This window comes from Bidens hawaiensis, unplaced genomic scaffold (genome assembly GCF_021521415.1).
Source record: "Bidens hawaiensis isolate Kalapana, Puna unplaced genomic scaffold, B.hawaiensis_p1.1 tig00009904_1, whole genome shotgun sequence".
Taxonomy (NCBI): domain Eukaryota; kingdom Viridiplantae; phylum Streptophyta; class Magnoliopsida; order Asterales; family Asteraceae; genus Bidens; species Bidens hawaiensis.
In genome coordinates this window covers 856,852-870,944 of record NW_027491745.1, presented here as the reverse complement: position 1 = coordinate 870,944, position 14,093 = coordinate 856,852, and the positions used below count along the sequence as shown (strand labels likewise).

Sequence of the window (14,093 nt, the reverse complement as noted above, 5' to 3'; positions counted from 1 at the left end):
TTTTTTTAGAGAAACAAAATCAGAGAAATGGAAATGGTTTATTTTCATTTCTCACCTCTTTCTTTCATAAACAAAAAAGAGAATTCTTTCCAATTCCATTTCTCGCCCACAATTCTCTCTACCAAACACCCCCTTACTGTGAGGGAACTACTCGAATTAAAACTTAAAAACCTTTTTGTCTTTTTAAGAACATTAAGTCAAATAAAATTTGCGTATTCACACCCATCCAACCTTTATTACACCTCAATTTCTGTTCTCTCTAAACCCTAATATAATATATTCAATTCAACCACTAATTACAACTTGTTAGTCCAAATTGAACATACCCGCAAGTGGGTTTTTAATCATCTGGTAATAATAATCGATCTTATACATGGGGTTTGAGGGTTTAGATGATGGAGGCAAAGCTGCTCTATCAATTTCTTGTTCGATTTGTCTTGAGGATGTTACGAATTACAGGGATCGTGGATTCGCTAAGCTTCAATGCGGCCATCAGTTTCATCTAGGTCAGTTAATTTCACATACATAAATAATTACTTGTGCGGTGTGAATTTCTTTTGCGGGTTCGGGTTGGATGTAAACGGGTTCGGGTAACCTTTTTTATTTTAAGGGGTGTGAATTTCTTACCCGGCATGAAATTCGTGGGTTTGGGTTCGATATAAATGGGTTCGGGTCGGTTTTGAGAACCTATAAATATTTTTGTGGGTTTGGGTTTGGCATAAAAGGGCTTGGGTCGGTTTGGTGTAAATGGGCTCTGGTGAGTTTCGGGAACCTATCATGAAATTTGCGGGTTTGGGTTTGGTGTAAAAGGGTTCGGATCGGTTTGGCGTTAATCGGTTTCGGCAAGTTTCGGGAACCTATCATGAAATTTGCGGGTTTGGGTTTGGTGTAAAAGGGTTCGGATCGGTTTGGCGTTAATGGGTTTCGGTAAGTTTCGGGAACCTATCGTGAAATTTGCGGGTTTGGGTTTGGTGTAAAAGGGTTCGGATCGGTTTGGCGTTAATGGGTTTCGGTAAGTTTCGGGAACCTATCATGAAATTTGCGGGTTTGGGTTTGGTGTAAAAGGGTTCGGATCGGTTTGGCGTTAATGGGTTTCGGTAAGTTTCGGGAACCTATCACGAAATTTGCGGGTTTGGGGTTGGTATAAACGGGTTCGGATCAGTTTGGCGTAAACGAATTTGGGTAAGTTTCGGGAACCTGTCACGAACTTTGCGGGTCTGGGTTTTTGGCATAAACGGGGTCAGGTTTGTTTGGTGTAAACGGGTTTGGGTCGGTTTCGGGAACCTGTCATGAAATTTGTGGGTTTTGGTTTGGTATAAACGGGTTTCGGTCAGTTTGGTGTAAACGGGTTTTGCAACCTATCATGAAATTCATGGGTTTGGGTCAGTTTACCTTTGAATCTGTGAACCCGCTAAGCTAAACGGGTCACCCTGGTGGGTTCACGGCTTGACCCATGTACATAGTTGTCAATAATGAATAGCAGTAAATAGCGACAACCTACCTATACGTTATGTAGCCTTAGCAATGAAATAGCGGGCGCTATTTGATGTTTTGCGATAAGGTATTAGAATTATTATTTTTTTAAATAGGGGTTTGATTCAAATATTGAGTTTTTACTGGCTAAGTTTGGTGCTGTTTAATCGATTTTATCGCTATATCGCACTATTTAGACGCTATACATCAGATAGCGGAAAAGTACCGCTTCACTATGAAGCACGCTATAGCGAGTGCTATTCTCGCTATTATCAACTATGCCCATGTAACCTATTTGTTAATTGTTATAAATTATCTTTTTTTAAAGTATCGTTTATGTAATAAGTTAAACTTGTAGGGTATCTTATGCGAAAATTTAAAACTAAAAAAGAATTTGAGTATTTGACATAAAATTTTATAATCAAAGTGTAATTGGTTTATATAAATTTGTATTTTTTTCTGTAAAATAGTAGAAGTAAAGTGTTAGTATCTGAAAACAATAAATACAACTTTTAGGTCAAACGGGCGGGTTTAGGTCAACCTGGTGGATTCATGAGTTGACCTGTTTATTTATTATTATTTTTTTTAAATTTGTTTTATGTAATAATTTATTGGATGGGTATCTGAAGCCAAAATTTAAAACTAAAAATGAAGTTGACATAAGATATTATAATCAAAATGTAATTGTTTTATATCATTTGTACTTTTCGTTGTAAATATGTAAATGTATAGTATGAAAATGTGAAAACAATAAAACTTAAAAATGTATGTGTTATATTGTTTTTGGTACAGATTGTATCGGTTCTGCGTTTAATGTGAAGGGAGTGATGCAGTGTCCCAATTGTAGAAAAATTGAGAAAGGTCAATGGCTCTATGCAGACAATACTCCCAATAGCCGAGTGTATACCGAGTTACATTTTGATGATTTGGTCGACCATGAAGATGTTTATGATCTGAATTATCCTGAATCAGTAAGTTTTGGTGTAACTATTTGTTTGAAGGGTTATTGTGTGCATTTATATAGTTAATTTAGTGTTCTTATTGCTGAAAACCTTTTAAAAAGTCGACTTTTTTTGCAGTCGATGTGGTGCCCATTTGGTGAATTTTCTCGGATTGCTGGTGCTGTTGCTATAGAGTAAGCACGGTTTTATCTTCTGTTTTGTTCCAAATTGATATGTGGTTATTATTTTTATCTGTATGAGTAAAATGCAAACATAATAATATTGCAATAGTAAGGACTGTTAAATACTATTGAACAAACACAATAATAAATGGACAGAGTTCGGTTACTTTCGAGAGGTAGTGTCTCTACTGATGCCCAATTTAATTTTGAGTTAATATTATTTTCATCAAATTTAACATAATCAGCTAATTCATTTAATCGAATAATCGCTATATACAATCCTAACAAGAAACTCATTTTATTGAAAGAACCTATCCTTGACCTAAACATAAAAAGTAATTGTTAACCATCATCGGCCTATAAATGAACCAAACGTTCAATGTACTTTACATGAACCGTTTGGTAGGAAGTTCATTAATGTTAGTTTTTTTTAATAAGAGATCGAACGCGAACAACATTGTTTGTTCGTTTAGTTAAACAGATGAAAATGAACACATGTCTTGTACGTTCATATATGTTCAAGAAAGTTTCTTCATTTAAATTTATTTGTGTTTATTCGGAACCAAATTACAATTTACTGTTTATTTTGTGCAGTGAAGTGGAATTTCCAACAACCGGATGTAAGTTTCCTACTCATAATTCAAACCTTAGTTTCACCAAAAATCTTGTAACAACTAACAACAATCTGATCTCTCTTTTGCAGATAATGAGAGTATTGGACAACATGCTGATTTTAGCGACCATTCAGCGACAGTTTCGTCTGCTACTCATGTATGCCCGGTTATTGCATATGTTCACCCCCCAAGCTCAAGCACAAATGTGGGTGATAATGGTGATCGGTATAATAACAATTACCATAATCATTACCGATGGCTTTATGCTAATACTCATGCCGACCATCTGCCTTCACCAACAAGGACTGATGTTGACTATCTGCCTTCGCCAACAAGGACTGATGTTGATTATCTGTCTTCGCCAACAAGGACTCATGTTGACTATCTGCCTTTGCCGACAAGGACTAATGTTGACCATCTGCCTTTGCCGACAAGGACTAATGTTGACCATCTGCCTTCGCCAACAAGGACTAATGTTGATATGCCAATATCAGGGGCTTATTTGCATCCGTTTTTTACGGGTCAAAGGTAAATCACTTGATAAAGCTCTATATTGCCTGTTATTTATCATGAACAATTTTGTAGTTATTTTTATTAATTTATTATAGATTACTTAAAATTGGTTTTTTCGGTTTGGTTCAGTACCAATGGTTCAGTTTGGTTTTTTCGGTTTTTTTGTTGATGCATGACCAAAACCGAACTGAAAAATCGTTTTTTTTAAACATTAACCAAACCATCAGTTTTTACAGGATTTGGTTGGTAGGGATGAGATTTTCTTCCCGGTTTTTACAACCAGTGCCGATATTGTACCGGTACTGAACCGATACCGTACTGGTACCGAACCGACACATACGGTACGATATTTGGTACCACTTTTCTCAAATGTGGGGTATACAGTATTTTCGGTATCAGCACCGGTAATTTTTTTCGGTAATTCGATATATGGTACTGATTGAAAAAGGTAGAGTTTTTCTTTGGTAATACTTTCCGGTACTCGTATCTACCTTGTTTTTTTATAGAAATTGATTCGGTTTTTGGGACATTTTGTATGTTTTGGTTTTGGTATTATGGTTTCTTGAATATATATGAGTTTGATATGACATTTGGTTTCTTGATTATTTTTGGTTACGATTTTTGGTGTCTCAATGACTCAATATATGGTACCGATTGAAAAAATGTTTTTCTTGGGTATTACGTACCGATACTCATATATTTCTTGTTTTTGTATAGAAATAACCAATACATTCGATACGATATTCAGTTTCGAGGGTTGTTCAGTTTGGTACTAGTATTTTCAGTCCTAGTACGATACCTGTCTCATCCCTATTCGTTATTTTGGTTTGGTTACTTTGGTATCTGGTTACGGTTCGGTTTTTTGGTTTGACGCGCCCCTAGTTGGAAGCTGTAGTTATGCAATAAGTAGGTTGAAATCAGGGAGAAAAAAAGCGATAACCAACAAAATCGAACCAAAATAACCGACCTAGACTAATAACCGACAGTTCAGTTTTTGTTTTTTCTTTTTGAAAACCAAATATTATGGTACCAGTTTTGAATATACCTCGTTCTGAAACCTAAACTGAACTGAACCACAATAAAACTGACCTGAACATAGGATCCGAACCACTCCGAACTTGTTTGACTGTTATTGGATTTTTGGTCTAAATTCATTATTTTGGGCCAATAAGTGTGATAATTAAGTCATTATTTCTCTTTAATAAAATAGTTCTCTCTAAGGTTATACTTAATTTTATTCTGCAGTTTTATATTTTATAAATTTTATTTTGCGTCAAACATGATAACCGATTCCATATTATTTATTTTAACAGTAACCTTGTTCTAATATAAACCATATGCATTTATAATACACTTTGGGTGGTCGGTCGAACACCGTTGACCTGTTAAATCGAAAGATATTTATTAATTTTTATTTGTGTTGTTTTTGTAGCTCTTCGACTAGAGGCCGGAGCTCTGTTAACTCGGTAACAAATCATCCTCACCCGGATAGTGGTACACGCGCATGGGAACGCTCACAGGCTCTCGAGGCCTATTATCAGCAACCAAGCGTGCGTAGATCAAACACTCAAGTGCATGTGAGTTCATCTTCTGACCAAACTCGTGGTGGATATTATCAATCATCTTCTAGAAACTTTCATGATGCAGACAACTCCATGTTGCATCCATTCCATCATGTTTCGGAAAGAGATCCACCTCACCCGCACCCGCACCTGTACCCATATCCACATGAGACGGGCCCGTTTCACCAGGCAGGGAGCGGGTCGGCTAGGCAGAGGCATGGTTCGGGGAGGGCTCCGTCTCGTATGCAGTATTGGCTATAAGAGATTTATTTTGGTTATCAATTATGGAAATTCTGGACAACTTTTTAAGGTATTTGGTATGTAGAATGTTGGTCCTTTTAAAATATGTTCGTCTTGTGGAGAACTTTGATGTGGTCAACTTTGGACTTTAAAGTTGAAACATCAGCAGGAACTTTGTCTGTTAAATCTATTGTGAATTGATAGGGTGTTTGGACTTGACATATTTGGTATGTCTTCATTCATGTGTTGGAAAGTTGATGTTATATTTGAACTTGATAGTTGAATGTCTGATGGGGGGTGTAAACGAGACGAATTTGGCTCGTTTAACTTGTGAAAGCTTGGTTTGGTTTGTGAGTTGTTTTTCAGGATTAATATATGTACTTTTCCATATATCTTGATCATAGTTTTTATAGATATAATATATATTATTTACTTGATCATAGGTTTATTTAAGAGACAAAATTACTTCCAGGTTTGAGCTTCTTCAGTTTGGTTTGATTCGAGATTTTATCTTTTTTAAACAAGATGATCCCATGTAGAGCAGTTTGAATCGTTTACACCCTAAGAGCATTCACATCTAATCCCCTAAATTTATGTGAGGAGAGTATGTAAATTATAGGGTGAGGTTTTGAGTGGTTGTAAGTGTAAATTATAGGGTGAAGAGAAAAATGTAGTGATTTTTTGTAAATTTAGGGAAACATTGTTTGCCTCTATTTATTTTTTAATATTTGTTGGATTGGTTGTGAGTAGAGGAGAGAGAAAACTTTAATGATAAAAGTATAAAAAATATTATTTAATTGAATATAAGAGTGAAATGTAGTGTAATTATAGAGATATGATAGGAAATGAGATGAGAATGCTCTAAATGGTGTTCTTTTGGTAGAGATTGACGGTTGAGTTGTGAAAACATTGAAACCCAGATGGCCAAATGTGTGTAGTTCATGGTGAGCCACACCTACCCATTAATTATTAAATTCAAAAATATGGAAAAAGGGTATACTCTTGTCATTTTCCTTGTTATCAATCTCTCTTTAAACTACTCTGCTTCATCTTTCTCTCTCTTCCTTTAAGATCCATCCACCACCAATGGTTTGAAACCCTAGCCCCGGTTAGAACATCATAACAAGTCGGTCAGATTTAGTACCCCTGATTTCTCTCGCCCATAACTCACTGGCCAGATTTGGTGGATTTTCATATCAGATGTGTTTAATTTTGGTTTTAAGATAAGTGGACTTTTGTTTTGCTTAACTTTGGTTCATCAAAATTTATTTTGTGTTTATTTTTCCTATATAGATTTGGTGGATTTTATATCATGCTTGTGTTTTATTTTATGTTTTAAAACGAGTTGGTAATTTGTTTAACATAAATTCATTATAAATTCTTTTGTTTGTTTATTTATAGCTAATATCTTATATAAATCTAAATCATGGCTTAAACATCTTGTTGAAGAAGGAGACGGCTGGCTTTCACAACTCTCCGGTCATTTATCCGATGATTAAAGCGTGAGAACTGATAAAATGAAGACAAAATTACCATAGGCTTGTTATTGTTATTGTTATATTAAAGAAAAAAATTATACTTCAAAAATTTCGTATGTAAAATTTTCGAAAAACACATGTTTTATTAGGAAATGTTGAATTAATTCATATGCAAAATGTTCGAAATACATATGCTCAAAAAATGTACCTTCGAAGAACATATGTTTTAATTGGAAATACTGGTTAAAAATATGGTCGTAAAATGTTCTTAAAACACATGAGAGAGAAAGACTTAGGATAGAGAAAGATACATGACTGATGAGTGACATAAAGCAAACTATAAGTAATTAAAAGTAATTAACCGCTATGCATTTTTGTACTTTAAAGTGATTAAATTAAACAATTTAATAGTACAATTTTACTAAATTTGATCTCAACCATTCATCCATCAAGATCAAAGGCTATTATAGAGTTTCAATGGTTTTCACAACTGGAATGCGTTTTTATTTTAATCATGCCCAATATATATATATATATATATATCATTTTAACCATGCCCAATATATATATATATATATATATTTATATGAATATGTTTATTTCAGAAGTATTTTTAGTGAGAGAAGCGCGAGAAGTCATTACAACCAATCAGATCTTTGCTTTTTAATTTTTCTTTAAATTATACATAGGGGTATATTGATAATTTGTTGTCTTATATTTGGTAGCGTTTAATTATAGGAGGTTTCAAATATTTTCTTCTTGGTAAATTTTATCTTTGTATTCCAACATCAAACGCTTGAGAACAAAAACATCGACCTTGAAGAAACACCGGTCTGATCCCCTTAACGGGTCCTGGATCTAATGAGTCCATAGTGTAGGATACAAACAACAACCAACTACGGTATGAGCACAACATCCGGAAGTCCAGTGACAGAAACCTGCAAAACAAGCACCGTGAGCTCGTTACGGGATATAAAAGAGGGGGGGGGGGGGGTCTTCCCGTAACCACCCTCCAACGTGAGAATAAGTACAGTTCTAAAGGAGAGAAAGTACTTAAGTATTTTTAGTAGATCGTGGGGAGTGAATGGATTACCTCATGGAGATTGTGAAGTATTTATAGCCGAAGAGTGTGGGAATATGATTGGGCCAGCTGTCCCGTTCTAGAAAATCTCTCGTAACCGCCTGGACATGTGTCCTCGTGTGATAGGTTGGACTATACGTTGCATGTGCACGGTTATAACAGCCTGGACACGCGTCTCTCTATGATAGGACGAAATATATCTAGCCATATGCACGGCTATAACAACCTGGCCAGTTGTCCTTCATTCATTGGTTGATGGGTCACGTATTCTCCAAGAAAGAATCTTAGTAAATCTTTTAGAAGGTAATTGGTTAATTACAGCTGTTCTGTGGCATTGCCTTCCGGTCATCTTAGCGGGTGGATATGTTATTCTGCGGATGACTTTTGAGGGTGCCTGGATGCTTCCGCGCATGGTCCTTAGGACGTAACGTTGTTCCTCTTTTAGTAAGTTATGCGGGTGATTCATATGTCCCGCGGGTGGCATATGAGGGGCTTTCCTCTGACCTGCGGGTGGTACTTAAGAGTATTTGGGTCTTTTTGGTACCCTACCTCTATAAGTCCCCCCAGTCCATTGTTTCTTCAGTGTAAATTTTTATGCGGGTGAAATTTTGGACTTAAGATATATTTGGGGTTTTTGGTAGAAATATCTTCTGTTGTGGTGTGGATAACCATGAAAAGGACAATTTGACAACTTGCAGGCGTGTGAACAGGTGACGAGACGTTTATGCCGGCTGTCACTGTACCCGACTGTACACCTTTTTCACTTTTTCGAATTTCCCGCGTGACGTGGCGTCTGTTGAGTGGATGACGTCTTTCTTTCTCCACTGTTTGTATCCCATCACATTACTTGCGATGGGTATAAATAGTGGAGGTTATCTTCTTTTCGAAGTTTTATCGTCTTTGATTTCAATATCTCTTCTGTCTTTTCTTCCAATTAATCTACTAATTTTGTTCAAGATTGCTCGATGTTTTCTATTCACCGTTGGACCAATGGCCAGTGATTCAAGATCTTCGAGACCGAACATCGATATTGTGGAGATTGATTGGAACAAAGCCGCGTATGAAGAATTGCTTCACACCTATGGTATTCCACCGGAGTGGGACCCTGAATTCCCCACTGCCGGATCTGTAGCCAGTAGGTGACCTGCTGGAAAGATGGCTGTTTATGCCAACTACTTTACCCATAGGAATCTTCGGTTTCCGATAACCAAGTTCCTTATTAAGGTACTCAGTGCCTATGGGATTCATCTTTCCCAATTACACCCACTTACACTTACACAAATCAGACATTTTGAATTTGTGTGTAAGGCAAACGGGATGGTACCCCGCTCTGATCGATTCCCGGTCTTCTATCGGCTGGTCAATCGAGGCGGATGGTTTAGAGGCATCCCGATTCCCGGAAGGATTATTGGGACTGAGCCTTCCGAGGGTGCTAAAGAATGGCGGACACGATTCTTCTGGATGTCGGAAGATGTGATTCCGGCCGGCCACCATGGTCCGGCGTCAGGCCAATGAGGCTCTTCCGATATAGTTACAGCTCCATATGAAGGCCAAGAGTGGTTCCACCTATTAATGTTGAAGCCTTCTCCGATGAGAGCCATCCGGGAAGAAGTGTAAGTGTCGGCGGGTATGAGCCGTCTATGGCCATATCCCAACTTGGAACCAATTTTCGTGGATGTGAACGAACGTTAGTCTTACATATTTTGCAAACATTTTATTTTGTACAACTTCTTTTTGAAATTTCATTGTGTATGTTTCAGGTGAAGTGAGTATGTTCAATGCCCTTTTTGATAACAATGGTTGCCCCAGAAAAAGGATTTATGATGCGAAGGATCCCCCTGTCTTGGATAGGACTCGTGGAAATTTTCTTTTTCCAACCAAGGTGCGTGCGGAACCATCAGTCTCGGAAGATATCTTCCAAACAAGTGCGTACATCCCTAATCCTCGTCCGCTTAATACTCTTACTTCTGATGGGATGATCATGATTATGTCTTCGAGTGACGAATTGTTATCCCAAGAAGAATCTGACTCTGATATTGTCTCTGAAACCTCATCCGTCGCGCATGCATTAGCAGAATTGGAGGGAAAGAGGAGGCCTCAGTTCTCCAAGGCAATTGACGCGGTGCAAGCCACGCAGATGCCGAGGGAGGACCGGCGGCGAAGAAACATCGGACACATCGTCCGAAGAAACAAAAGGTCAGCCTTGCTAATCGTATGAAGGGGATGGCCGGTAAGTCAATGTGTCAACTTTATCTTTTCCTTTATACTTTCATTGATACATAAGCATGATTTTGTTGTATGTAGATCCAGTTGGCGTCACTGGTGGGGGTGTATCATCAGAGAAACCACTGTCTCCACTACCGGAGGACAAGAAACCACCATCTCCACCGCCCAAGGTAGATCAAGAGGCTCCCCTTCCTCCACTAGAAACTGAAGATCCTCTGGCCTATCTGTTTGGAACTGAGGATGCTTCCAGTTTCCAGGGGAAGGACCCAGTTGTGGACGTGGAGGCGTCTAAGGCACATGAGTCTCCGCACCAAACTCCACCACAATATTTGACCTCTCCATCACCATTTCTGACAGGTGAGGGAGAAGAATCGAATTCTCAACGTCCGCCATCGGACGTTGAAAGAGTAGTGGCGCGCGACGCACCTCATTAATTACCGCCTCATTCTTCTTCGTCTCCCTTGGTGCATCCACAAGCGCCAAGGTTTGACTATTATGGAGAATCTAATCTAGGGGAAGATGATCACATGTTTATCCCTAATTGGTATATCGTGAAAGGATCTCGTTTCACGGATCCGGGCACTTGTGCGACGTTTGTCAATCAACATGTCTCGACTGCGGAACAGACCTTTCAGCGTGGCCGTTCCCGCAATGAGCTTTATATGGATTATTCTTCGTCTCTAGCCAACACAATGGCTTATGGACAAGAAGTTATGCGCGAATGGCGATCCATGGGGGAACGGTGGGGCGAAATGACTCGAGCCACTGACGAGGCCTAGAAGGAAGCCCATGAGCAACTCTTGGCAGCCAATACTGCTAAGTGGAAATTGTCTGACGCCGAAATTGCTCTGAAGACGGAAGTAGACCATCATGCCATTGCGTCTCGTCAGTGGAGAGATTCCTGCAGCAAGCAAAATACCGTCCTTTAAGCCGATCGGGACGAAGCCCAAAGGAAGAAGGAGGATTTGGCCAAGGCACTTGATGCCAATTCAGCACTAGAGGCCCATGTGACCCGCCAAGGTACTATTATCCAAGACCTTGAAGCGGAGTCGAAAGTGCAGAAGGAGCAGACAGAGCTTATGCAAAAGAAGGCTACAGATATGCAAGCTGCCTATGACTTGCTTCTATAGGCACGCGTGGAGGCGGAAGCCCGTGCAGCTGAATATTTGAACGGCGAACAAAAAATAGCTGAAAGGTTCCACGATCTCCAGGAACATGCGGAACGAGCAGAGAGGGAGCGACGATGGCTGTTGGGCCAGGGTCTTAACGCGGTACGTTACTCCCTTTTTCCTTTATTACCAATATTTTTTGTGTTGCTAAAGTCAATGAATCTCTTTTTCCTTGGTAGGTCATTAAACATATTAAGGAAGGAACTGAGCTAACAGATAGCCTTGCCTTCCTACTCACTGCTTCATCCAATCCGGCTGCGTGACCGGTTTTAATGAAGGAATGGCGTATGCCCAAGCTGGCCGTTCTTTTGAAGAGCACCCACTGCATGGACTTGATGTCGCTCAGGAATATGAGATGCGTCTTAATGAATATGACTACTAGTCATTTCCTTTGCAAGACATGCGTCCTGAGTTTGCATCGACAAGTGACGGCGTGGACCAGTTGAAGTAATATCTGGAGGGAGAATTAGAGGATAGTCCGCCTACACCTACGGAAGATGCGTTCACCCAAGACTCATAGAATAGCCAATATTTTTGTAACTTGTCTTTTGTAACCATCTTTTAATATGAATATAAAAATCTTTTTGTCCTTCAATATTGTTGATATTTTAGACTTAAGATATTTTTGTGTGACCCATATTTGAATTTTGCAAGAGGGAGAGACGTGATGACGTGGCGGAAAGAAAAATACAACAGGACAATTGATAAGACGTGTATGACGTCTTTTTGCAGTTTGTTTTTGCTTTTCGTCTTTTCCGCCTGACGTGTCAGCCTCTAATTGGGTCGCATTTTCTCTCTCCACTGGCGTCCCATCCATCGTATTAACTGTGATGTGTATAAATAGGTCATTTCCAACTTCTTTTCCTTCTTATCCCCTTCTAATTCTTCTTCCTTTCCTCTCCAACTCTAGATCTGAGATTTCTGAATTTATTCTTGAATCCTTAGACCTAAGCTATCCAAGAACTTGTGTACACTTTGTTCTATTCTAATGGCAGGAAACAAGAAGAGTGCCCATGCTATCGACGAAGTTGTATTTAGTTTTAAGAAGAAGGATTATGAAGACATAGTCAATGTTTACGGTTTGGCGCCTGAATGGGAGCCTGAATACCCGGAGGCTGGTTTTATTGCTACTAATCCACCGGCCAAGAAAATGGCCGTATATGCGAATCATTTTACTACAGGGAACTTCAGATTTCTTGTAACGAAAGACAAGTTCATCCATTTGGGATGTGGAGAATTCGTCACTTCGAATTCTGTTGCCAAGCCTGTAACTTGGAGCCGTCAGTCGGCATTTTTGCGGTCTTCTATAAGATGACCAACTGTGGCGGGTGGTACTGTTGGGCCACCACCGGAAAGGGATTTATTGGTACTGTAGTCTCCATGAGTGGAAACCAAAATTCTTTTGGATCCGAGAAGAGGTAGTTCCATTTGCGATGACCTATCGCAAATCAGATGCAGAAATGCCGGTGGTCCATGCCACCACACAGGTGAACCTTCCGTGGTTCACGATCTTAACTAGTACGCTCACCCCCATGCGTTCGATACATGAGGGAGCTCTGGTGGGTGCAAAGATGAGCCGTCTATGGCCGTTTCCTGGTTTTGAACCATATTACGAGAAGCCCAACAAGAGTAAGTTTATCTTTACTTTTCTAAGGTTCCGCTTAAGTTCTGATTGTTCTATTTATTTATGCAGGTGAGGGCTCCATCTCCAGCATGCTTCTAGACCATGAGGAGGGTCTCATGGTGCGTCGTCCGATTGACCCGAAGGACGCACCTTTCCTCGAACGCACCCGCAACACTTTCCTATTCTCCACCACTCTCCGCCCATAACCCGTGGTTTCCGAGGCAATGTTTGCCAAAGGTGAGAGAGTTCTGAAACCTCGTCCCTTCACTGCACTCACTTCTAGAGGGGTGGTAGTGCTTCTTTCTTCTAGTGAGGAGTCATCACCCCGTGAAGAAGAAGGGTTACCTATTGGTGCTACTGACTCTTTAAATACCCTGCATTCGACTGTAGGTCTGACCCGCAAGAGAAATCAGAATCTATCTACTAGTAAGAACGGGGGATAAAAAGGATGCTGAAGTCACCTTCGAAGATGAACGTCGAGCAAACGATGTCACCTCCGAAGATGAACATCGAGCTACTAATGATGTTATTCCCGAAGATGAACATCGAGCTGCCGATGTTAACATCGTCGAAGATGAACATCGAGCTGTTGAAGAGGATGTCTCAAAAGTGGCTGGGAAATGCAAGTTGCGATCAACTAAGGCCGCCACTTCCAAGAAGCATAAGAGGACGAAACTGGGAGATCGCTTTCAACAGCTTGCACCTACAGGAGTTTCTTCCGGTAACTTCAATACCTTTAAGTTTGGTAATTATTTTTATTATACAAGATACGTTCATGATGGAGAAATATTGTCTTGCAGAATTTCTAGAAGACTCTTCTAAGGACCTTTCAGGTTTGAGGGGATCAACTCCGCCTCCTCCTCCACCAACATCGCCGCCAAAGGCTGTTCAGGATCCGGTTATTATTACGGATACTCCTTACCACGAGGGTAAAAAAGACAATAACTCTGAAGACCCCGTCATTTCTTCACCTCTCCATGCACTATTTCG

The 14,093-nt window shown here is 39.5% G+C and overlaps 1 protein-coding gene across 1 annotated transcript; it reads left to right on the top strand.

Annotated features, from left to right (window-relative positions):
- Positions 1-373: 373 nt before the first annotated feature.
- LOC143533783 (uncharacterized) lies at positions 374-5,825 on the top strand. The gene is made up of 6 exons (XM_077028454.1): positions 374-506; positions 2,266-2,444; positions 2,553-2,608; positions 3,191-3,216; positions 3,300-3,738; positions 5,156-5,825. Exons 1-6 carry the CDS (start codon positions 374-376, stop codon positions 5,544-5,546), a joined length of 1,224 nt encoding a protein of 407 aa, XP_076884569.1. The 3' UTR covers positions 5,547-5,825.
- The last annotated feature ends 8,268 nt before the right edge of the window (positions 5,826-14,093 follow it).

What these genes read in the sequence shown, in the direction of transcription:
- LOC143533783 (XM_077028454.1), top strand. Translation starts at nt 374, where the DNA reads ATGGGGTTTGAGGGTTTAGATGATGGAGGCAAAGCTGCTCTATCAATT. An exon ending in GCTGGTGCTGTTGCTATAGA is followed by an intron (nt 2,609 to 3,190) that starts GTAAGCACGGTT and finishes TATTTTGTGCAG; the next exon opens with TGAAGTGGAATTTCCAACAA. An exon ending in GGAATTTCCAACAACCGGAT is followed by an intron (nt 3,217 to 3,299) that starts GTAAGTTTCCTA and finishes TCTCTTTTGCAG; the next exon opens with ATAATGAGAGTATTGGACAA.